Source organism: Passer domesticus, chromosome 10, assembly GCF_036417665.1.
Source record: "Passer domesticus isolate bPasDom1 chromosome 10, bPasDom1.hap1, whole genome shotgun sequence".
In the NCBI taxonomy this organism is placed as follows: Eukaryota; Metazoa; Chordata; class Aves; order Passeriformes; family Passeridae; genus Passer; species Passer domesticus.
In genome coordinates, this window is record NC_087483.1 from 6,301,795 (window position 1) to 6,324,197 (window position 22,403).

The 22,403-nt window shown below is 45.6% G+C and overlaps 1 protein-coding gene across 12 annotated transcripts in view; it reads left to right on the forward strand.

Moving 5' to 3' along the window:
* AGAP1 (ArfGAP with GTPase domain, ankyrin repeat and PH domain 1) overlaps positions 1-22,403 on the forward strand; it is a 307,984-nt gene that overhangs the window by 263,838 nt on the left and 21,743 nt on the right. For all 12 annotated transcript variants that reach the window (XM_064433496.1, XM_064433498.1, XM_064433500.1 and 9 more), the window contains one exon: positions 3,987-4,209. In XM_064433496.1, coding sequence (XP_064289566.1) covers positions 3,987-4,209 — 223 coding nt within the window. The remainder of the gene's footprint in view (positions 1-3,986; positions 4,210-22,403) is intronic.

The following is a 22,403-nucleotide window of genomic DNA, read 5'->3' on the forward strand; positions in this document are numbered from 1 at the left end:
ATTGTATAGCCATAAGATGCAGTCCCTTCAGTGCAGACAACTTCCACAACATCCTTCTGATCCACCTCTGCTCTACCCAGACTGTCCCCAAGGCTGGTGTTTCTCTCCCCAGCCATGCACATATCCCAGGATTTATGCAGCCAGGATGATGCTTCATCAGGAAAATGCTTGTGCAAGAAAGCAGCGCTCTTTTTTTATCTTTTTTTGGTTTTTTCCCCCCAACCAATTTGTTTTTCAGTCAGATTGCTCATGGGTCAAGCTGGCCCCCGTGCCTGGTGCCAGCAGCAGGGATGTACCAGGAGCTCGTTGCTGGGAGGGGGCAGAGTGGGGCAGCCCGTTTTGGCAACACTCTGTCATGTGGCTTTTGTGGGGGGATGATTTTGGAATCTCAGCTGGACTTGTTTGTATTCTCACAGATGATTTATACCCTCTTTGACTCCTCGTGCTGTTTGACCTTCCTGATTTTAAGGCCACTGTCGTTCCTTTGGAAAAATGTGAGATATTTCCAGAGCTGTGGAATCCAAAATATAAACACACACACACACAGGAGGTGAACCTCAGCCTGCTGCTTTTTCTGCAGGGCTTTGCTTTATTCCCTTGCCTCCCTCGCTGCCTTGCCTGGGCAGGTCCTTACCCCCAGAGCACTTAACATCACAAACCCCAGCACTCCGTGGAAGTCTCACGCTGTTTGCATCTCCACAGAGCCAGATGTTTGGGAGCACAGGAGTGTGAGATGTTGCCATCCCTCAGCTCTATTCAGGAGCCATCAATCTCACACTTCAGAAGCCTCATTCTCCCTCTTTCTGGAGCTCTTTGCCTTTTGAGCACTTGATGCAGCACTTTGTTTCACGGGGCAATTCTGCCGTGTTGGATGTTAATCCAGCAGCTGTGTGCCGCCAGCATCCCAGCTTTTGGCAGCCTCCAGCTGAAGTTATTCAATATTCTCCTGTCAGCATTCCCATCCCAGAGCCAGAGAAGAGGCAAAGTGCTCTTTAGGAGCTGGAGTTTGTGCCCAGGATTTGATTTCAATTTTGAAAAGGAAACTGGTGTTGCCTTTTCTAGAGCAGCAGAGTCCTGGTGCTGACTGTCTGGAAAAGCCAGCCAGGGTGATCCAATAGTTCAGGGAAACCCAGCTGAATTTCTGGATTTTGGCTCAGCAGAGGATAAATATCAGTCACCTCTCCCAAGACACCTGGAGAACATGGGGCATGAGATCTTTGCTGTTGTAGAAGAAAATAGGGAGTGTTTAAAAACATGGATTCTCATAATGAGTTTTCCATTCCAGGAGTCTGATCACATACTCCTGTGTATTTTGTATTTGAAAACCAGACACTGAGATAATAATTTGGACAATCTTGTCCTACCCATCACAAAATTCAGTTTTTCATACAGAATAGGAAAATGAAAAAGAATAGAAGAGTTGCAAACTTTTCTCCCCCTTCTGCAGCAACTCGAGATGCCCTCACCCCTGCTTCTTCTTTCCCTGGATCTTCTGCTCCTCCTTCCAGCAATTCCTTCTGCTCAGCCCAGGGATATCTCACAGCTGCTGACCTCAGGAAGGTTCAGCTTTTCATCAGCCTACTTGGATCCAAAGGGATGAAGGAGACGGTGGGGAGGGGTTATTCTCCTAAGGGAGTGTTCACCTCCAAATGGTGAAGCTGATTGAGGTGAGAGTCAGAGTGGGGAAGAGTTTTTCAGGGAAGGAGTGAGCTGAGCATTTTTGAGGCTATAAACAGCTGGAAATCGTAATCTGGATATATTCAGTGGTGCTAAAAAGCTAATTTTTTGTTTTACCAGTTCTAAGTAAAACATCTCTAGCTGCACTGAGTTGGCTTTTTCTTCCTTTTGCTGTCAAACCCTGACGCACACACCTGCCACGTGCTCGTGAACATCCCCCAGTTCAGAGTTGTTATCACCATCAGCAGGAAAATGGAGCTGGGTTTGTATCATCTTTAAAGTTAAAAAAAAAACCAAACCCAGCCTTGAATAGTTACAGCTTTCTAACCACTTGTGGTGTGAATTTGTGATAGCAATTTCCATTTCTGTAACAAGCCCGGCCCTTGCCTTGCCACATTTGCCACTTTCCCACTCAGCTGTGTGTTGTCAGATTGTTGAAATTGAAAATAATATCTTGCTAAAATTTCATGGAACTTCCTGGTTGTTGTTTTGGGGGACTCCTTCGGTCCTAGTAGTGCTGGCAACTGAGAGGCTCTTCCAACCCAAACCATTCTGTGATGTTCTGAAGCAGGGGAATATTTCAAGAATTTTTTCAGTACAAAATGCTCTACATGTGCTTCGAGTAGAGAGGTGTTTGGGAGGGAGATCAGGTCCTTAACTCCAGTTCTGTCAGAATAATTGGAATAATGGAAGTTGGTATTCCATTCTCCTGCTTCATTCTGAGTTTATGCCTCTTAGAGCTCATTGCACTTTGGATTTTTGTGAGGATAACCCTGGCCTTTGCAGGTCAGGGGTTTCATCCCAGTCACAGTTTGCAAATTTCAAATTATTACTTGCTGTGTTCAAATTTATACCAACAAATTGAGATTTTGGGGGGTTTTTATTGTGTTTCAGATACACCACTGGTTCCCCCACTGGCATAACAACAGTGGAGGTGTCTGAAAAATTACAGAATTGAAGGAGTTTTGTAGTTGTTGTACCAAAAGCTTGGAAAGCATGGCAGGAGTTTTGTCTCACCTGATTTTTTTGGAGATCTGAAATGCTGTATATCTATAATGTGGATATTAAATTATATATAATGTAGGTCTTGGTATGCACAGGAACTTTTAAACAAAAGATGTGCTTTTCTGCTCAAGTGGAATGGGATGAGGGATTTTTCTTCTTTTAGATTTCCATGGACTGGTTGAAAAATGTCAGTCAATGCCTTCAGTGAAATGTGGGACTTCACAATTAAAATTATGAGCTTTCCTTTCCTATTTTTTGTCCAAACATGACATGGGAAAGAACTAGAAAATGTTTTGTTTCCACATATTTTGGCTGCCAGAAATAGCTTTTCAGTTGTGGGTTACACAAAGTGGAGACGAGTCTTTGGATGAATTTTTCACAACAGAAGGAAACACTGGAAATTAATTTTCTATCAGCTCCAAATTTTGTTTAGAAAGGAATAAGAATTGCCTGCCCTCTTAATTAATCCCCATTTTCCTGCTTGGCATTTGGGGTAGTTCTTTGGGATGCACAGAGTGAGGCAAAAAAAGATCTGACAGCAGGGGGTTAGAAAAAAAAAAACCAAAATTCCTCTCATATGTTTTTGGTTGCATATGTTAAGGTGAATGTTTGTTGGAGAGAAGGCAATCCATACAAATCTAGATTTTTATTACACAGGACAGTGACAAAAGAGCTTTGAACCATGCTGGGAAATGGAATTTCCCATCTGGTGTCAGGTTTGTCCCAGTGTCACCCTTTGTGGAGTTGTTTTGGGTGGGTGCAATCCTTCTGGCTCGTGCCCTGGAACTGGGGCTGTTCCAGGTGGGACATGCCCACCTTGGTGTTCATCTCCCTGATGCTGGAGATGGAAGAACAGTCAGATGGGAGAGCCACAGGTAGCTGCTGGTGTGTGGTTATAGGGGAGCTGATGGAGTTAGCATGAGGTAATTGTTTCTAGGCTCTGGTTTTTGTCTCCTTTTTCCCTTTCAGCTGACTACGAGCAGCTCTGGGTTCCCAGGGAGGGGCTTTCTTCACTGCTTCATCATCCTTTACCCATCACTGTGCTTATATTGCCTTTGTTCCTCCTTTTCCCTCTAATTCATTGGGGTTTTTTGGCTGCAGGTGGAGTGATGCATCTTTTGAGACACCACATTGTATTTTTCTGTACTCCTTGAAGGGTTTGCATCTCCACTGACCCTGCAAGACCTCCCAGCTGCTCTTTAGGACAAGACACCCCCAGAGCCAAAACCTTCATGCACAAACACCAGCTGGGAAGTTCTGTGGGGTGTTCCCTTGTGCTAACTGCTGTGTCCCTTGTCCTGCAGACCCCGACTGGGCCAGCCTCAACCTGGGAGCCCTCATCTGCATTGAATGCTCAGGTATCCACCGCAACCTCGGCACGCACCTGTCCCGGGTGCGCTCCCTGGACCTGGATGACTGGCCCATCGAGCTCATCAAGGTCATGTCAGCCATTGGCAACGAGCTGGCCAACAGTGTGTGGGAGGAGAACAGCCAAGGCCACGTGAAGCCTTGCCCAGACTCCACCAGGTGGGTTTGCGCTCGCCGCGCTGTCGCTGTGATATTTTATGGAAATGCTTTGCTAGGATTTTTCTTCTATTCTAGCTGAGAAGCCTCCAAAAAGAAATGTAAACAATTAACTATCTGATGGCCGTGGAATGTGGTCTGGAAGTTGTTTACCAACAGGTGCATCTGTGATTGGTGCATGTGGATTGTTTCTACTTAATGACCAACCATGGTCCAGCTGTGTGGACTCTCTGAGAGTCACAGGTTTTTATTATTCATTCCTTTCCATTCCTTTCTAGCTTTCTGAAGGATCCTTTCTCTCTATCCTTCTTAGTATGGTTTTAGTGTAGCATTTTAATATAATATCATAATACAATAAAAGAGCCTTCTGAAACGTGGAGTCAAGATTCTCATCTCTTCCCTCATCCTGGGACCCTCGAACACAACCACACCGTGCCTCGCCTGGCGCGTGACACCGCCACCACTTTGGAGTTCTGCCTTGTGGGAAAATCATCATTTATAACATCACATTGTTTATAACCCCAGGAAGAACGTGTGGCAAAGTGGGAGGTGGCAAAAGTTGAGTGACCTCGTTGCTTTCTCGCTCTGCAGTTTTCTGTTCAGTGGGAGATGGAAACCTCCCACCTGCTTCTTCCTCCATCCAAATTATCCTGTCATGTGCTCCTTTGTCTCAGTGGGCCACCAAGCTCCTGCCTCTTGGACTGTCATTTTGTCATTAACAATCTCCCTTCAGAGTTTCTTGTACCTGGCTGTCAGGTCTTTGGTCCTGCTCAGGGATGTTCAAAGTCCTGCTCGCCATGGACTTGATTGCTTTTTTTGTGTGTGATGTATGTGAAACCATGAGCTGCTGGGGGGTGTCTCCTTTGAGAGCAGCTTTTTACCTGCCTCTCATAGCTCCACACAGTGAAAATCTTCCTGTGATGTGCTGTCCTACCTGAAACTGGGGGGTTTTATGCTGAATTAATCTGATCAGTGTCAGAGACAGACGTTTTGAGAATACTTTTTGCAGTTGTGGATCAGGTGGAAGGATCACCATGCCTGGGCCAGCTCCTGCAGCAGAGGGCTGGGTTTGTGCTGTTGTGTGTAATAAAGTCAAGTGTTCCTTATTGCATTATTTCGTTAGCCCTGAAAAATGAATTTGTGGTGCCACCTTTGGTTCATCTTCGAGAATGAAGCCACTGCATTAATCAGGCTACTTAGATGAATGGCTGTGCATCTAAAAGTGCTCAGGGAGCCCCAAAGAGAGGTTTTGTTCAGGCAGAAATGGGGTGTCTGCTCTATATGTGTGTATTATTGGGCACAATGATTTCACCAAGTAGATTGAAATGAACTTTCAGTCATTGCTGTCACTTCAATACAGAGATTTTATATTCTTGCACCTCACAAATATATGTTGCTCCTTACTGCTGAGGTGAGTAGTTCCAAACAGCTGAAAGGAAAGTGCTTGCACTCAATTGGAATTCTATTTAAAAAAAAAGAAAAATCACATTATTTCAGTAGTCACATAATAATCATCATGAAAAATCTAAAATCCATGTGACTGTGATGAAAAGAGCACCATCCATTTCAATTAATAATTCACTCAGGATTGAATTTTACTTCTAGAAAATCAACTTTTTTTCTCTTAGAATTTCATACACAGGGCTTATTTTAATTCTCCCACTTTGTTTCTGTGCATCTTCATGGTTATATTCTGACATAGTTGTATGGTTATATTCTGATTGTCACTGATATCACTGCCCTTTCTCTCCTGCACTGCAACATTTTTGGACAAAAAGATTCATTTTATAGATAGGATTTTCTAGCTCTCTGTCCAGGTTCATGCTTACGTGATAGAAGAGGTGCTAGGAAAAGCAGAATTAGGATGATGTGGAAATTTTCTCACAAAGTAATTGCAGTCTTGCTTTGCTGCTCCCATTCCTCTGCTGTTTGCAGCAGGGAGTGAAATGCAATTTTTTACATAAATACCAGAGAGTTCTGCTTTTTCCAAGTGTGTGCCTGCTTTTGTGCTTCCCTTTGGTCTCTGCCAGCATCACAATCCTTCTGTCCAAGCTGTGGGGAGAAAATAAATTCAAGTTCTTCAGGTAGAGGCTCTGCTTCCCATGGTCTCACTGCTGCTTGGAGTTTTGCATGAGGAATTCTATTGGAAGCAGCTGAAATGGCCCTGAAAGGAGGGTTAAACAAACCTTCCTTTTGTTGTTGTGGAGGGACTGAAGGGGGAGGAGACAGCTCCAGGAGAGCTGAAGAGGGACTTAGGACAAGGAATGGAGTTACAGGACACAAGGAATGGCTTCCACTGCCAGAGGGCAGGGATGGATGGGATATTGGGAATTAGGAATTGTTCCCTGTGAGGGTGCTGAGGCCCTGGCACAGGGTGCCCAGAGCAGCTGTGGCTGCCCCTGGATCCCTGGCAGTGCCCAAGGCCAGGCTGGACAGGGCTTGGAGCAACCTGGGCTAGTGGGAGGTGTCCCTGTCCATGGCAGGGATGAAACTGGATGGTCCTGAAGGTCCCTTCCAACCCAAACCATTCTGGGAATCTCATTCTGTGATGGGCCCTCCATAGACACTATTAGAGGGCATCAGGTGGGTTTCACCTTTTCATGTTGTGTCCTTCTATTGGGGATGAAGCTATCAGTGGAAACCCACACATTTCTAGGGACACCAAAAAAAAAAAAGTAATGAGCTGCTCCACAAATACTGAGTTGTTGGGCTGGGAGGCTCAAGGAATGTTCATAGGCTGGACTAAGAGGAACCTGAAAGTCTTGATGTGGCTTTCAAAGCAGTCCCTTCAGCCTGGGAGAGGTTGGCACTGATCACTGTGTGCTTGCTGTGGCATCCTGTGTGTTTCTGTGGAGTAGAGGAGAGGTAGGAGGGATTCATGGAGATGGTTTCTGACAGGAGGAATTGCCAAATGGCTACTCTAGGTCATGATATAATTAAGGAATCTTACCCAGGAAAATGTCACCATTATTTCTGGAAACAGAGCTGAGTGCAGTTTCCCTGCAGTAATTTTGCACACTCGGAAATAAGATACCAAATTCAAGACCTTATCATGGCCTGCACCTTCCTCATGAGGGACAGCTCCAATCTCTGCTCTCTGTGACAGGGACAGAACCCAGGGAGTGGCTGGAGCTGTGTCAGGGGATGTTTAGGTTGGATTTTAGGAAAAAGTTCTTCTCCCAGAGGGTGCTGGGCACTGCCCAGGCTCCCCCAGGGAAAGGGCACAGCCCCAGGCTGCCAGAGCCCAGGGAACATTTGAACAATGCTCTCAGGGATGCACAGGGTGGGATTGTTGGGGTGTCTGTGCAGGGCCAGGGCTTGGACTCCATCATCCTTGTGGGTCCCTTCCAGCTCAGGATATTCTTTGATTAAACCACATGAAATACTGCTGTGCTTTTCTAACCCACTCAGATGCACTTCAGATTCTCTATCCAAGCAAATCATAGGAAAAGATAAACCCGGACACTTCCTTTGGATGCCAGAAAGGTTCTGAGATTGGAGGGTGTGTAAAATCAAAGCCTGGGAGCTCTTCAGCCAAAGGCATTATCCCTCCTGCACTGGGCAGGGATATACTGCTCAGCTATATCCTCTAATGTTGATATGTTCTAGGAGAGGCAAGCAGCCTGGTCTAGAGAAGGTGTGCCATGGCAGGGGGTGGGATGAGATGGGCTTTAAGGCCTATTCCAACCCATTTCCAATCCATCCTGGGATTCTTCAGGCAGATCTCCAGGTCTTTCGGTGCCCCTGTAAGTGAAAAGCAGCAGCCAGGATGGCCTCTGGCACTGACCGGGAAGGCTTTGGGAGCACAGGTGTGGTGGGATCCCCAAGGAAGGGGCACGAGGCAGAGCTGAGGGTGTTTCTGGGATTTCTTGAGGAAGGAGGAATAAACAGGAGCTCCGCTGAGCACGGAAAGTTGGGGAAATGGTGGAAAAGCCAAGCCCAGGCAAACACTTGAGTATGAAAGGGAGCAGGGACCAGCTGGCCCCTGAGCTGTGGTGTCTGTGGGTCCCTGATTAGGTCAGCTCTGGAGAGCTGGTAATTGGTTCCAGCAATTACCAGCAGCCCCGAGAACGCCGCTCCAACTCGGGGAGGCCTGTGACAAATTGAAGCTGACTGCTGCTGAAGGAGTATCGACTTCCCATTCCTAAACAGGGGGATCATTAGTCAAGAAAAGCATCTTTTAATTACTCCCAGGAAGAAAAAAAAAGAAAAAGAGCAAAGAAGGGAAAAGATCTTTTGGTATGGATCCTGCAACAACCGCCAGGTTTTTTTTCCAAGTGTATTCAATATTAAATTTATTGTCTCTGAGGGGAGGGGGCGAGCAGGGGGAGCTTGCCTGCAGTCCCTCCTTGGGTAATGCGGGTTTAATTTGGAGTGAGAAGTCAAATTAGAGTAAATCAATGTTGGGACAATTAACTGGGGCTGGGGATGGGATCAGGATTTTCCCTCTAATTGCTATTGATACTGTTTAAGCACACTCTCACAATGCTGCTTTGCAGTGCTGCAGCTCTGGAGGAGCCCTGTGGGGCTGAGCAGCTCTGTGGAGGAATGTTGGACATGTGGGGAAGCCAGCTTGGGAATTCTTTGCCTATTGCATTGGTGTCTCCATCTCCTACCAGATATTTAGCTTTTTCTGGACATGTCTCACTTGTTTTGCTTTGTCCTTGTGCTGGCTTCTGCTTTGCAGACTCGTTTGCCACCGTTGACTTCCCAAGGTGGTGTTGGCCTTTTCCAAAGGAGACAAGCTGCCCCCATCCCTCTGCCCACTCCAGGAGATGGTTATTTATCTGCTCCCTCACCCTCCTTCCCTGAGCTCCATCTCAGTCTCCCTGGGTGTGTTGGGATGGATGTGCCACCTCCACCAGCTGGAACTTGCCAGGCAAGCTGAGGGAAGCCAGGCTCGTGTGCAGGCACCATCCCAGCCACGCTTCTTGTTCTGCTGCTCAGACAATGCCAAATATCTGCATTGGCTACACTCAGATGGGGCTCCACCATTCCATCACCTTCTTGAGAATATTCACAAGCAGGTGGAATGTCCAACTCCATCAAAACTCTGGTTTGGAATTGAGGGGTGAATGGATTGCAGAAGTCCAGGCACAGTTTTAAGCTGTTTAACAGGGGCTTGGAGCAGGAGCAGCAGTTGTGCTCAGGTCTGTTTGCTCAGCAGTCTCTGTTTATTCTGGGTACCAAGGGTTACAGGAAAATCCAACACTGAGCTGGGACCCGGCAGTGCCGGGAATTGGCTCTCACCTTCCAAGGGAAGACCCAGTTTGATCCTTGCTCACTAATGAACTCACTTTAATGGTGTCAGGGACAACATTTTGCAGGTGCACTGTATTGAGCTGAGTTTTACAGTCTTGCACCAAAGCCTGGCTTGTGCTGCTCCAAGGAGAGCGGCCGTGACGCCGAGCTGGTCACTGGGAGTGACTTGGATGAAAAATACCACACTGTGCCTTCCACGAAAATATTCATCCTTTTGGTAAAAATCATTAATCCTTCATCGCAGATAAAGGGTGAGCCCAGGGAAACAGAGCACTTCAGATCCTGGGTCTTGTAGGGTTGCTGTGTTGCCTCCCTTTGGCCAGCAGTTTGTGGTGCTGCTGCTCCCGGATTCCTGGCAGAGGGAATGAACGGGGCCTGGGGGCGCACAGGTACCTCTGTATCCGTGATTATCAGCTCTGGCTCCCTGGCAGATCTTGGCCTGATGAGGTCAGTGTTTTGTGCCTTTTCAGTGCTCCTCCACGCCTGACACCTTTCCCGTTCCAGGGCTGGGGGAAGGGGGTTTTTAAAAATAAATCTAAAAAAAAAAAAAAAAAAGAAGAAGAAAAAAAAAAGATTTTATTGTGAAGGGCTGACCAGAACCCATCTGCAGTTGGGTGGCATCTGCTCCCCACATGTCACTTCCCTCATTAACAAGCAATTGAATTAATTAAATGCTACTCAGAACACGCATAACAAGCTACCGGCAGTGTCCAAATTAGCACTGATAATCAAGGATGATTTCCTTTATTATCCTGCTAAGTGGTGTGCAGGCTCTGATCTCCCTGTCTGCCCTCATCTATTTACATACCCCCAGCTTCTGCCTTTAGAAGCTGAGGTTATCTTACCTAGTTAATTTGCCACGATCACCAAGCATGGCGGATTGATATTCCTGCCTCTGCTGAAGCAAACCCCCTCCTTTCTCCCCCTTTTCCTTCCTCCCCAAGCCTGGTCCTTTGTATCTCAAGCTCACTGATAAATTAAAAGCCACCCCTGTGGTCTCTCAAGTGAGTAATAGAGGCAGAAATTTCATTTTGCAACTGGCTGATTTAATGATCCAAAGGGTAATTAATGGCCTGATTATCTTAATGTTAAATATGTCCGGCAGCAATTACTGTGACCTCCCGCTTGTCAAGGTCCAGGCTATGCTCTTCTTTCAATTAAGTTCTCTGGGGCTTAATGGTATGAATAAACTCCTCTGATTCTATCATTCCGGACTCTGAGATTTAAGCGAGCTGGGGGCTCGTTTGGAGTTTTAATCAGCCCGTCTTCTACTTGAGCGATCAGAGTTAACAATTATAACAAGGACAGTTTAACTTTCTTTCTTTCTTTCCCCCCCCTCCCCTTTCCACTTCTTTTTATATTTTTTTTTTATTATTTTTTTTTTTCTGAAGCGCTCGGAGGGGATTTTGTTGGCGGCAGCAGCAGCGGCAAAGCCGGGCCAGTCTCTCCCGATATAAATTATCATGTGAATGCCGCTGTTTTTCCATTTGACAGGCTTAATTAATTGGCAGGAGCGCCCGAAAATGACAGTGCCACTAATTGCAACTCCAAGCCCATCTCTGTCACTGCGTGCTGTGCTTGTCAGCGGCCATGCCCCACTCCTCGCCGCGGCCGGACTCTGTTGACATTTCCCATTCCGGTTTTCACATCTCGTCGGGGAACGTGATGGGATGTGATAGCCCAAGATGTGCCTTTGGCTCTCCCGGGCAGGCAGCTCGTGTGCAGGAATGACATTTGCTGCCAATAAAGTTTAGACAGCTGGGCTGCTGCCGGCCCAACAGCTGCTCGGGGACCGCAGGTTAGGCTTAAGGTTTGGCTTAAGGTTTCCAGCTTGGACTTGGGGATCAGTAAAAACTCACTCCTGCTCTTCCTGAACTCCACTGAGCAGCACAACTCCCAGCGAGCTGGAGTTGTATTAGCTTTGTTTTGGACAGCAGATACTTCATGGAGATAATGAGGAAAATGGATAAATTATTAGTTACGGCGGCATCGCGTCCTCAAACACAGACATAAATAAAGAGACTGATTCACTGCTGCCAGTAAACTCTGGGTTACAGCTGGAGCAGTGAACCCTTCGTGTGCTTCGACACTGGGCTGGTTGGCAATTAAATTGGAACAAAAAAATGAAATTGTCACTCACCAGTAGCTTCCAGGAAACGCATCTGACAGGAAGAGCTAAGTGAGGTGAGTGAACATCAGCTTGGGTGGCTGCTGGTCAGACTTCAGCCTTTTGGAGGCCTTGGAAGCTCAAATACAATACTCCAAAGATGAAAGGTGGTGGTAGTAGTAGTAATATTCTGTTTTATTGTCCTTGCAGCTGCTTGGCAGCCCTTGTCACCCAGGAGCTGATGCGGTGAAACACCGGTGCCTGTACGGCAGCCTGGGAGATGCCTGGATGATTAAAAATCAAAACAAAACAACCACAACACCCTCGACCCCGCTTGTCCAAGTTAATGAGTGCTTTAGATGAAATGCTCCCTGGCTCAGCTGCACCTTTCCTGTGTGCAAAGCTGCCTCTGATAAAAGCTCAGGCTCTCCGTAAACAGGAGCCTGGTTTGCAATAATTATTACAATTGTTGTTTTCCTCCTTGGTGGTGGTGAAAGAGAAACCTGAAAAGGAAGTGCTGCTGTCCCCTTCTGCAGGTTAGGAAAGCATTTATTAAAGAGCCACAGTGCTGTTTTTCTTTTCAATCTAAATAGCATCAGTACCACTTCACTGAGTCCCTGGAAGTGTCTAAGACCAGCCTGGACAGGGCTTGGAGCAACACTCAGCTCCAGGTACCTTTATTCTGGTGAGATTCTTGACAAATTTGGATTCTCCTTCTTTGTGGATTTGCCTGCCGTGCTGAAAAGGCCCAAGTTAAGCTGAAATTCCCTAGAAAAAGAAGCTGATGAGCTGTTAAACTTAGAGAAATCTAGGATTTGAGTTCAGGACTCATACAAGGGGGATTTGAGGAAAAGAATGTCTATATCTTGAAAATCAGCAATAGAAAAAGTTTTTTTGTTTGTTTGTTTTGGTTTTGGTTTGGTTTGCTTTGGCTTTTTGTTTGCTGGAATAAGAACCCATCTGCTGGGTGGGTGAGTGCCTGTCCTGAAGGTCTCAAAACCATGTAGGCTCTTTCCTTTGAGCTTAATTTTCTGTTTAGATACAGACTCATTATTTCTATTTTTGTGTTAGTTCTCTCCCAAACACCTACCAGACTAGGGAGATTTGAAGACCAATGTGTTTTCAGTGGACTTCACATCTGCTTGGCCAAAAGCCACTTGAAAAGGTCAACTCAGAGCTCACTAACAGAGAGAAAACCATCACTGTGTTTATTAGAAACTGCTTGGGCCAGTGTGGAACTACTACAGAGGAATGAAACAGGCTAATTGGAACCAAATTTTAATTTCAGATGGGGAAAAAATGGATGGTGAATTTATAACTTATGGGGAAACATAGCTTACATCAGGCTGATGGGCAGGGTCACTGAAAAGGAGTCAGATGGAAACCACTGTGGGTTAGTTTTTCCTCTGAAAATTCCTTGGTATCATTAACACTGGAATTAAATTGCACACCACGTGTGGATGCACATATTTGCTACTCCACAGCACCTGAGGAATACATATGGGGAGTTTAATCTCAAAAATGGCAAGCTAAAAGGAACTGGAAAATGAAGTTTGCTGTCTAAAGCATTGGGCAGCCTTACCAAGGTGCTTTTTCACCAGTTATTCATCAGTTACTTCTTAAAGGAAGAGCATTGGACACTTGCTTGTTCCGGAAATTCAGCTGTTTGAAAGGCTGAAACTTGTAATAATAGTAAAACATTTAATAGTAAGAAACACATAATAAGGAAAAATGTGTTAATAAAAAACAAGTAATAGTAGTAAAGCCATTGAGTTAAAAAAATGTCCAATGCCAAGCATCAGCTATTATGAGGTGCCCAGGTCAGATCCAAAGGCTCACCTGGGGCTATTTTGGGAAGTACTGTGAGTCAAGCACTGGGGGAAACACCCAGCAGATTGAAAAATATCTATTCTGTTAGAAAGAAATCTTATGCAAAATATTTTCTTTTTGTTTGCAGCTTTTCTGTGTAGCTGACTTTAACCTGTTCCTTTCATTCCTCCTGCCCTGAGGTCACATCTGCCTCTCTGCACATGAGGTCTCCCCCAGGCAGTTGAGGCAACAGAATTCAAATTGCTTTCTGAGCGTGGCTGCAAAGCCAGTTTGGTCCTGGTTTGTGCTGGGGGAGCTTTGCTGTGTAAATTCCTTCTGCTGTTAAAGAGATACATAAAGTGGTTGTGGTTAAATCTGAGCACAGGGAGGGCTCCCCAGGATTCTCTTTTCCATGGGTGGGATGTCACAGGAACGTTGTGACCACGAGCTCCCGGCGGCTGTCACCAGCGATGGTGGTTGTGTTCCTCCTGTGCTTTCTGCCTCTTTCAGCCATTTGGATGGATCTGTTCCAGCTCCTGGGCCAGCAGAGCGTGGCTGAAGGCAGTGGTGGGATGCTTTGAAGGCAGGCAGTGCCTGTCTGTGCTCCTGGTGGCTTTGCTGGCCGGTGACACGAGGCACAGAGGCAGCAGCATCCCCTCGCTTTGGTCCTGCCTACAGAACCCGCAGGGCTCCCTAACAGTAACTGTGACCAACTTTCTTTTGTGCTTTTTTCCCTTTTTTCCCCCCTTTGTTTAAGACTGAGCTTTGTTTCTGGCTCTGCAGGAAGCTGGTAGCCTATGGCAAGGGACTGGGGAGATAAGACTTCAGTAAGATAACTAAATGAAAAGGGCAGCAGTGAAAAGATGGTGCTGGCTTTTGACTGGACTGAAACTTGATATACACAGCAGCCCAAATGCAGGTTCCCCACAGCTCTCAAATATTCTCTGTTCATCTGGGATAATGCTCTTCCAGCTGCATTTTTCCATGTGTGGGTGCTGGAGTGGGGGGCAGCAGCAAAGCCCCAGCAGAAATGAGTGACCAGAAGAAACCAGAGCAGCTCTGGAGTAATTAAAAGTGCTGAGGCTAGCACAGGTGAGGGGTGGCAGGCAGGAATTAGAGGGAGATGAAATCCCTCCCTGTGCTTATTAAGCAGATTGTGCAGACAGAGCAAAGTCCTGTGGCTGAGGCAGTTTTTGTGTGAGAATTTGGGGAGCGAGGAGAAGCCGTGTCTTGGTAATTGGTGAGCCTCAAAGGTGTGCATGGGCCCAGCTTCAAAAAGCCTTCATGCTGCACAGATGATTATGTCATGGCCTAGAAATCTTCCTGCTAACTTTGCTTTTCCTCCAAAAGATTTACATTTGCCTGGTTCCATCCGGGTCAGAACTTCCAAAGGGATGTTTTGATTGTGTTTCCACTTGTCTGTGCAGCACCAGCCAGGCTTGGGAAGCTGAGGTGCACACAGGATTAAATCACAAGCCCAGGAATGCTTCTGAGGCTCCTCTGCAAGGAGAAAGAGCAGGATTGTGTCACTGTGTGCTGAAAGTGAAGGGTGCCTTATGAAAAGATGATATTCAGAAGTTGACTTTTTTACTTGTTCGTCTCAAGAAGCCAAAATTTCCAGCTCTAATCCTTTGCTAGTGACCTGTGTGTGCTCCTGTCTGAGCCTTTCCAGACCAGATCTGCTCAGACCAGTCCTCAATAGATTCCTGAGGCTGCTTAGGTTCACCTGCTGCATTCAGTCAAAAAGGTGGAAAATAAAAAAACAGCTGCAGAAAATAATCATGATTACTTGTTCGGACTTTTGGTCAAGGAGAAAAGTTATGATATTGTTATTTAAAGCTATATTATTATTTTAAATAGTGTTCAAAATAAATGTTATTATTTGAAATACTGCTGCAATTGTAATGTTGAGTGGTGGAACTCCAGTTTGGGTTGGTGTAGGTGCTCCCAGCTCTGTTTTCAGCTGTGGACACCATCACACAAAATTTATTTGAAGGCTGGATAAACTGAGCAGCCAAAGAACCCTTTGAAATGCAGAGGGTTTTTGTTGCAAATCAGTTACCAATATTTTGAATGGGGTTTTTTTTAAGGTAATAGTGGTTTTACAAGGGGTGTTTGGGAGGTGTGAAGGAGCAGACAAGGTTTAGGGATGTGCAGGATACATGGTGGGAATGCTCCAAGTGAAATGAGAGATGAGAATGGCTCTTCTGACAAAGTTTTGGGACTCCTGAAATTAATACATACCCAAAGCTGATTTTTAGCTGGCGTTTGCTGCACATTTGCATTTTAGGGGTGTCACGCAGCTTGTTTGATAGCAATGTGTGTGTTAAGATGTGGAACAAGAGGCAGGGGAGAACATGGGATGCCTCAAGTAGCAGGAACATAGCCTCCACCATCAAATGTGGTGTTCTGTGAGAGCAAAGTGCATTTGGCATCCTGGGGGAAGAGGTTTGGTTTGCATTTTTTACAGCCACACCACTAATGGGACATGCAGAAACCAACCCAGCTTATGGAAAGGCTCTCAGGGCACCCCAAAAAGTGTTGTCAGCCAGGAGTAATGAAGCACATAAAACATGAGCTGGTTTTCTGTTTCCCCACATTTTCAGAAAGAAATGGTGAAGCAGAGCAGGACTTGTGTGTTCACAGTTAAATATTGTGCTGTTGTTTATTTGTGGAATTGTAAGGTTTATTTGTACTGGGGTGCCCTGGTGAGGAGGGTTTGATGGCCAAGTAGGTGCCAATATCCACAGCAGTGTTTTGGTCTGGAGCAGGAGAAGGCACAAATTTGGTTCAGGGGATGATTCTGGTCCACACAAAGTGGATTCCCTTTGGAGAAACATCATTATCAGGTAAATATCATATGGTCAAGCATATATTTTATATTTATCAAAAATTTATCAAGTATATGTATAATATCCTTGATAAATTCAATATAATGTGTAAAATATTAATAAAATACACAAAATATGAAATACTATTTTGAATGTGTATATAGTGCACTTTACTCAACACTCAGGAAAATTGGTTTCACTGCTTTAAATAAATGAAAATTAAGTATTTCCTATATCATGCAGTTTTTTGAAAGAGTACATTAGACAGCAGTTTGAAAAGCATGGAAAAAAATCTTAGTTCATTTTGGGATTTGGGGGGTTGCATTTCAGACCACAGTTTAAAAATCGGAGCTTTCTTCGAGCCAGAGCTCACCTGCAGTGGAAGGGGGATGACACTCACAGTAATTCAACATGGTAAAGGATTGAGGTGGGTACATAACTTGCCAATATAGAGAATTTTGGAGAAGAATGGTAAGAAAAATGTCAAGCCTTCAGTGAGTAGCAGGAGATGTTCAAGGGGGTTAATGAAATGTTAATGATTTAGAGGGGTATGCAGGGGTTTGCAGGCATTTGGAGGTGATATCCTTGGGAAAATGGGTTTTTGCAGTTCAACAGTGCTCCTAAGAGCAGGAGTCGGGGCTGGAGGATGCAGGAACAGGGAGGAGGTGTTTGGACTGGGTATTTCTTCAGCTGTGCAGTCTTTTCCCAAGGAAAGCAGTGATTCCCACCACAGACTGTGGAGCAAGGCAGGGGATGGGATGATCAAAAGTGCCTTTTGCTTTCCAGATTCACCAAAGCTCTGGTAAGGAATCTCACAGCATTCCAAGTTTAAAATATTTCTTCCTGTTTCACCTTGAGTCCTCATAGCACTGCAGAAAACTGCAGAAATCAGCTGAGATGACAATCTAATTCCAGTGCTCTTCCCTCCCTGTCCCCTGCTCCCCTCCTGCATCCGCTGGATGTCCATTTCTGTAAGTTTTCCCTTCAGAACAAACCTATCATTTTTCACCACAGGATATTTACAGCTTCAATCAGTGCCAAATTCAATTGGCTTCTGATCTCATCGCTGGAAGTTATAGATGCAGATATTATTTGCACTGTGGTTAATTATGGAGCAATCAAACTTTGGCTTTTCCACTGTAATTTCCTCTGCCAGCTAATTTAATTAATCACCCCCAGCTCAGCTCTTCCAGCTGCGACCGGCAGGGTCATTAATTAGACATGTGGTGGTAGCTCATAGACCAGTTCCTGTGAAGGGGCTGCTGCCCACTTGATCTCTGAGGGAGCTGTAGCTTTTTTTCCAAGCATCCAGGCAGGATTGGAGGTAGCTGCCAGGTTGTTGCATCCCTCGGAAGCCGTTCCCAAAAGACAGACCATAAGCAAACATCAGGATTGCTGGGAATGCTGGCACTCAGCTCACAGGGACTGGGATCAGATGCCCACCAAGATGCAATTGAGGGTCTCACCCAGCAGCTCTCAGTCCTCCATCCATTCTGGTTTCATCCAGGAGCTAAAAAACAAATGCTCAGGAATTCTACAGAGCTCCTTCTGACTGTTGGTGGGAGCTGCCTGGTGTTTGGAAAACATTTTGATTGCCAGATCACATCAGCAATAGCAATTTTTTTTTCCCACTATAAAAGCTGTGCAAAATACCCAGCTAAGTCTGTCACATTGTTTAGATCTCAGAATAATCACTAATTCCTTTTCCTTCATGGTGGAAGAATATTTTACAGTAAACAAAATGGGTCAATACAGCTTAGGAGTCTCATCCTAAGCATTATCAGCAGAGGGCAAGTGATTTGGGATATGTGATGGCCCTGGAAAGTCCAGGCATTTTGCAGGGGAAGCAGCAGGTCCTTGGTCTTTGCTCTGGCATGGTCCGTTTGGATAGCTGGGAATGCACACCCTGCCTTTGGGTTGTGCTTTACATCTAAAATATCATGGATTCATGGAATGGGTGAAGTTGGGAAAGCTCTCCGAGGTCATCGAGTACAGCCCTTGACCCAGCACTGCCTGGTCCTTAAATACCACACCAAAGAATCCTCCAAATTCACCATGTTCTCACACTGGGAGTTTGAAGCATCCTTTGTTTTACCACCAGGATCTTCTTTATCCTCCTTGGAGTGCCACCAAAGCCACTGGTGTTCCCATGCTGACTCTTGGAGTTGGAAAAGCTGAAAATCTTCAGGATGCTTCAGCTCTTGGGCAGCTTTCCCAAACACACACAGACAGGCAGGCTAGTTTCACTGCACTTGCATTTCAAACCTGTTGCAAAGCTGTCGTGTCTGATCAGAGCCTGCGTCTGCCGGCGGTGCATTGCTGATGGATTGGTTGGAGTCTCCCCCACTTCTTTTCACAACAGACAAACTCAGCTCAAGACAACTGTTTTAATCATCCTGGCTCACAAAGCCTCCTTTCAGCCTCTTCTGTCCAAAACATCCATCAACCCCGCCCAGAAATAGTAAACTGAAAATGAAAAAAAATCTGTTCTTTTCACAGCTTAACTGCAAGTGCCTTTTTTAACAGCAGAACAGTGCTGTGGGCTCAGGTGAGCTCCCCTCTCTGAAGGAGAAGGTGCTGCTGATCCAACCCTCCATTCAAATGCATCATGCTCTTCTCTGGTGGCTTTTTTCCTCCCTTGTCTCTCTCAGAAGGTTCCCTCAGTCTGAACTGTTTTGGGGAAGATGCTTTTGGTACAAAGTCCCTTCACACTCAGGGAGAGCTTTAGGGATTCTCACAGAGACAGCTCAGCAGCTGTTCCAGAGCAAAGGGGTCACATCTGCCTCTGCCAGCATAGGGAGATTGTTGACAATAACATTGCTGGGGAAGCCCTGGGCCAGGGAGATTTGTGATTGAGGAGAGAGCAGTTCTTCCCTGCAGAGGAGCTCTCTCTTGCTGTGGAGCAGAAGGCAGTGCCTGCGCCATGTTAGGGATGCTCCTTTGGGAATTCCTCAGTCTCACAGCTGGAAAAGCTGCTGCTGGAAGGGAGTGGGGCCCAGGGAATGTGTGCATGTAGAGAGAGAAAATCATAGAATCAGTAAGGACCTCCAAGATCATCAAGTCACACCTTACATATTTTACATGTATTACAGCTTTATAGGATAGATAGATAGATAGATAGATAGATAGATAGATAGATAGATAGATAGATAGATAAAAATATATATATTACCACTTTATCTTAAGAAGGTTCTGCTAAATAATTTGACACCCAGAAGTAGAACAACTGCCAGCATTAACTGGGTGATAATCCTCCATAAAGACCTGGCACTGAAACAACCCCATTCCTCATTGAAGAAAGCCAGCATCCAAAATTCCCAAAGTAACCATCAGTGTTCTGTAGGCAAGCTAGAGAATTAGTTTGTTTTTTTGCTGTGCAAAAAAATTGGAATTGCACTTGGTCTTGATCAGCAGATTGTAATCACCCGGTGCTACTTCACCTACTTATGTCACTTGGTTTTGTTTTATTTGAGCAATAAATACCTTAAATCTCCTCAGAGTTATTGCATGTCTTCTGTGGGGACTCATCACAGTCCTGCCAGGCATTCATCAAGGCTCCCAATGAGCCACCACATGAAGTATTCCTCTGCTCCTTATCAATCAGTTTGCTTATAACTTTACTTTTTCCTCCTGAAGTAATCAAAATTTGATACTCCGCAGATTGCAGAAAATTGTCACTGCTGTATTCCATGCTAATCCATCATGGGAAACAGGCATAATTTGAACATCAGAAGAGCATTAAATGTTTAAATAACCAAGAGAGTCCATTTACTGCTCCAGATGACAGGGCAGAAAAATGTTTGGGTCACAGGTACGTTGGGAATCGCACGCAGAGCTTACGGAGCAGTGGGGCATCCACATTCTGCAGCAGGCACCAGGTTTGCTCTGTTCTTCATGATATCTCTCAAATACTCAAAAGAAACGCTGGAGCCCAGAGAGTGAAATGGATTTTTTCAGTTTAAGCTCCGTTGTGAAGTTCTTTCAGCTCTTTGTAAAAGATACTCCACATGGTTAAAGTATCCATCACTTTCTTGTTTTTCTCTGTACAAACAAGTAACTTCTACTAATAACGAGAGAGGGGGGAAATATCTCTTTGTGCTGTGGACTTGAGCACAAAAACATGCACCTTTGCCATATTCAGCTCTTGAAATAACTCTGATGGTAAATGGGATCATCAGACCATCTCTCTGTGTGTGAGATGTTCCACGAGGCTCTGAGCACCCTGGGGTAGTGGAAGGTGTCCCTTCCCATGGCAGAGGGGTGGGAATGAGATGGTCTTGAAGGTCCCTTCCAACCCAAGCCATTCTGATTTTCAAAACACAGAGAGTGTCTGCTCTTGTTTCTTTACGAAACAGCAATTCCAGTGGACCAGGGAGAAAATTCTCCACAGAGAGGGTGGGATGTGCCTTTATTCTGCAGCAAGGAGCCAATCCCTAAGTCTCCTTGGTGGAGCAGTGATGGTTTTCTGGCAAGCTTCATGATCCTGTCATGGTTTGACAGAGCAGCAGCAGAGCAGATGAGGCTCATGGTTTGTGTACTCACAGCCCCCAGTTTTGTCCCCTCCTTTTTGAGTCAAGTGGTGTTTTAAACCAGTTTCCCCTTCTGGTAGTAGTTCTGTCTGTCCCATTTCTCTTTGCACGGTGCCGTAAAGCAGCACCTTGGTTTTCCAAGGGAATAAATGCCAAGTGCAGTCCATGGAGCTGGGCAGCACCAGCGTGTTGTGCACCAACCAGGGGCACATTTTCCCTTCCCAGTAACAAACACCCCTTGACACTGGAGTGTAAACCTTCCTTTTAAAGTCTGGCTGGCCAGGAGAATCTCCAAGACTGGAGACAGTCACTGTGAGCCAGTGCAAGGAGCAGATCAAGCTCTCCGTGCCAGTATCCCAGGGGAAGGTGCCCCAGGAGCCAGGGAAGGTGCTGATTGTGGATGTCAGTTTTTCTGCTGTTTTCAGCTCTCCTGCTACAAACACAGCCCAGCCACCCTGGTCTTGAAAGGATCCTTAAGCCTTCCCTTTCTCCCCCTCCACCGCTTCAAAAACACAGCGGCTGACAGTCCAAATGTTTGAAATAATTGGATTCTGCATTCTAATTCATCTGTAAAGTATTCGTTGATTAAATTAGCCTAATAGATATTATTTCTTACATGACTGCATAATTTCATCCTGATTGGATCACTATGGCACTAACGAGTCCCCCCATTTACTATTGACTCGAGAATCACAGAAGGCTGGAGATAACTATCATCTTGTTTCCATTTTTTTCCCTTTCCCAGGCTAAAAGTTAAACTGATTTATACTAAAAAGGCACACAGCCAATGCCCAGGTACATCTGTATTTTAATCTTCGAGACCAGTGTTAGAATAGGAAAAAATCTTGGTTTATATAATCTTGAGCCCTCTTTTATTTACTCAGTGGGTTGTTTCTGAAGCAGAAAGATTAACTGACCATTTAAATTCCTTTGCGGGGGGGTGGAAATGGAGATATTTTTAAATAAAATGCATTTTATTATCTCATCAAAACAGATAGACTCATTGCAAATGAACCTCGTAAGGACTGCACACACTTAGGGAAATGGAAATTCTCCTCTCAAGATAATGTTCCAACCGAAGTGGTTTTAGCCTCTATTAGTAAGATTTTTTTCTTTGAGCTGCAATTTGAGTTGCAACCAAGAGAGAGGAAGAGGAAAACAAAATTGCCTTTAGTTTCATGCTACATGAGAGCAGATCCTGCTTTTTAAGGAAGAGGCAGCTACCTCGGAGTCCCTGCTCCTCTGCCCCGGGGACCACGGGCTCCAGGTCTCCAGGCTTTTGTTGGGAAGGGGTTAACAGCAGGATTGGCTTCTCCCCCTGCCCCAGTGGCTGGAAACAGCTGGTGGGTTTTGTGTTGCGCCGCTGAACTGAGCAGCCCAAAGAAGTTTTTGGCAAACACTCGGCCTGGCCGGGACAAGGAGAGGTGGGTCAGCTCAGGAAGCCGTTTCCATGAGCCACGGGGGGAACAATGCCCCGCGCAGCAGGGACAGAAGGGACACCCGCTCCCGCTGAATAGCTCCCCAAAAAAACCCGGCTCAAAAGGAGCCAGGCCCATTCGCTGCTGGGAATCCAATAAATTGTTTCAGGAAGTGGAAGTCTGTCCCGGCTAATGGAGCCGTGATTGACAGGAGGTTCTCATTACAGCGCCCATCAGGGGA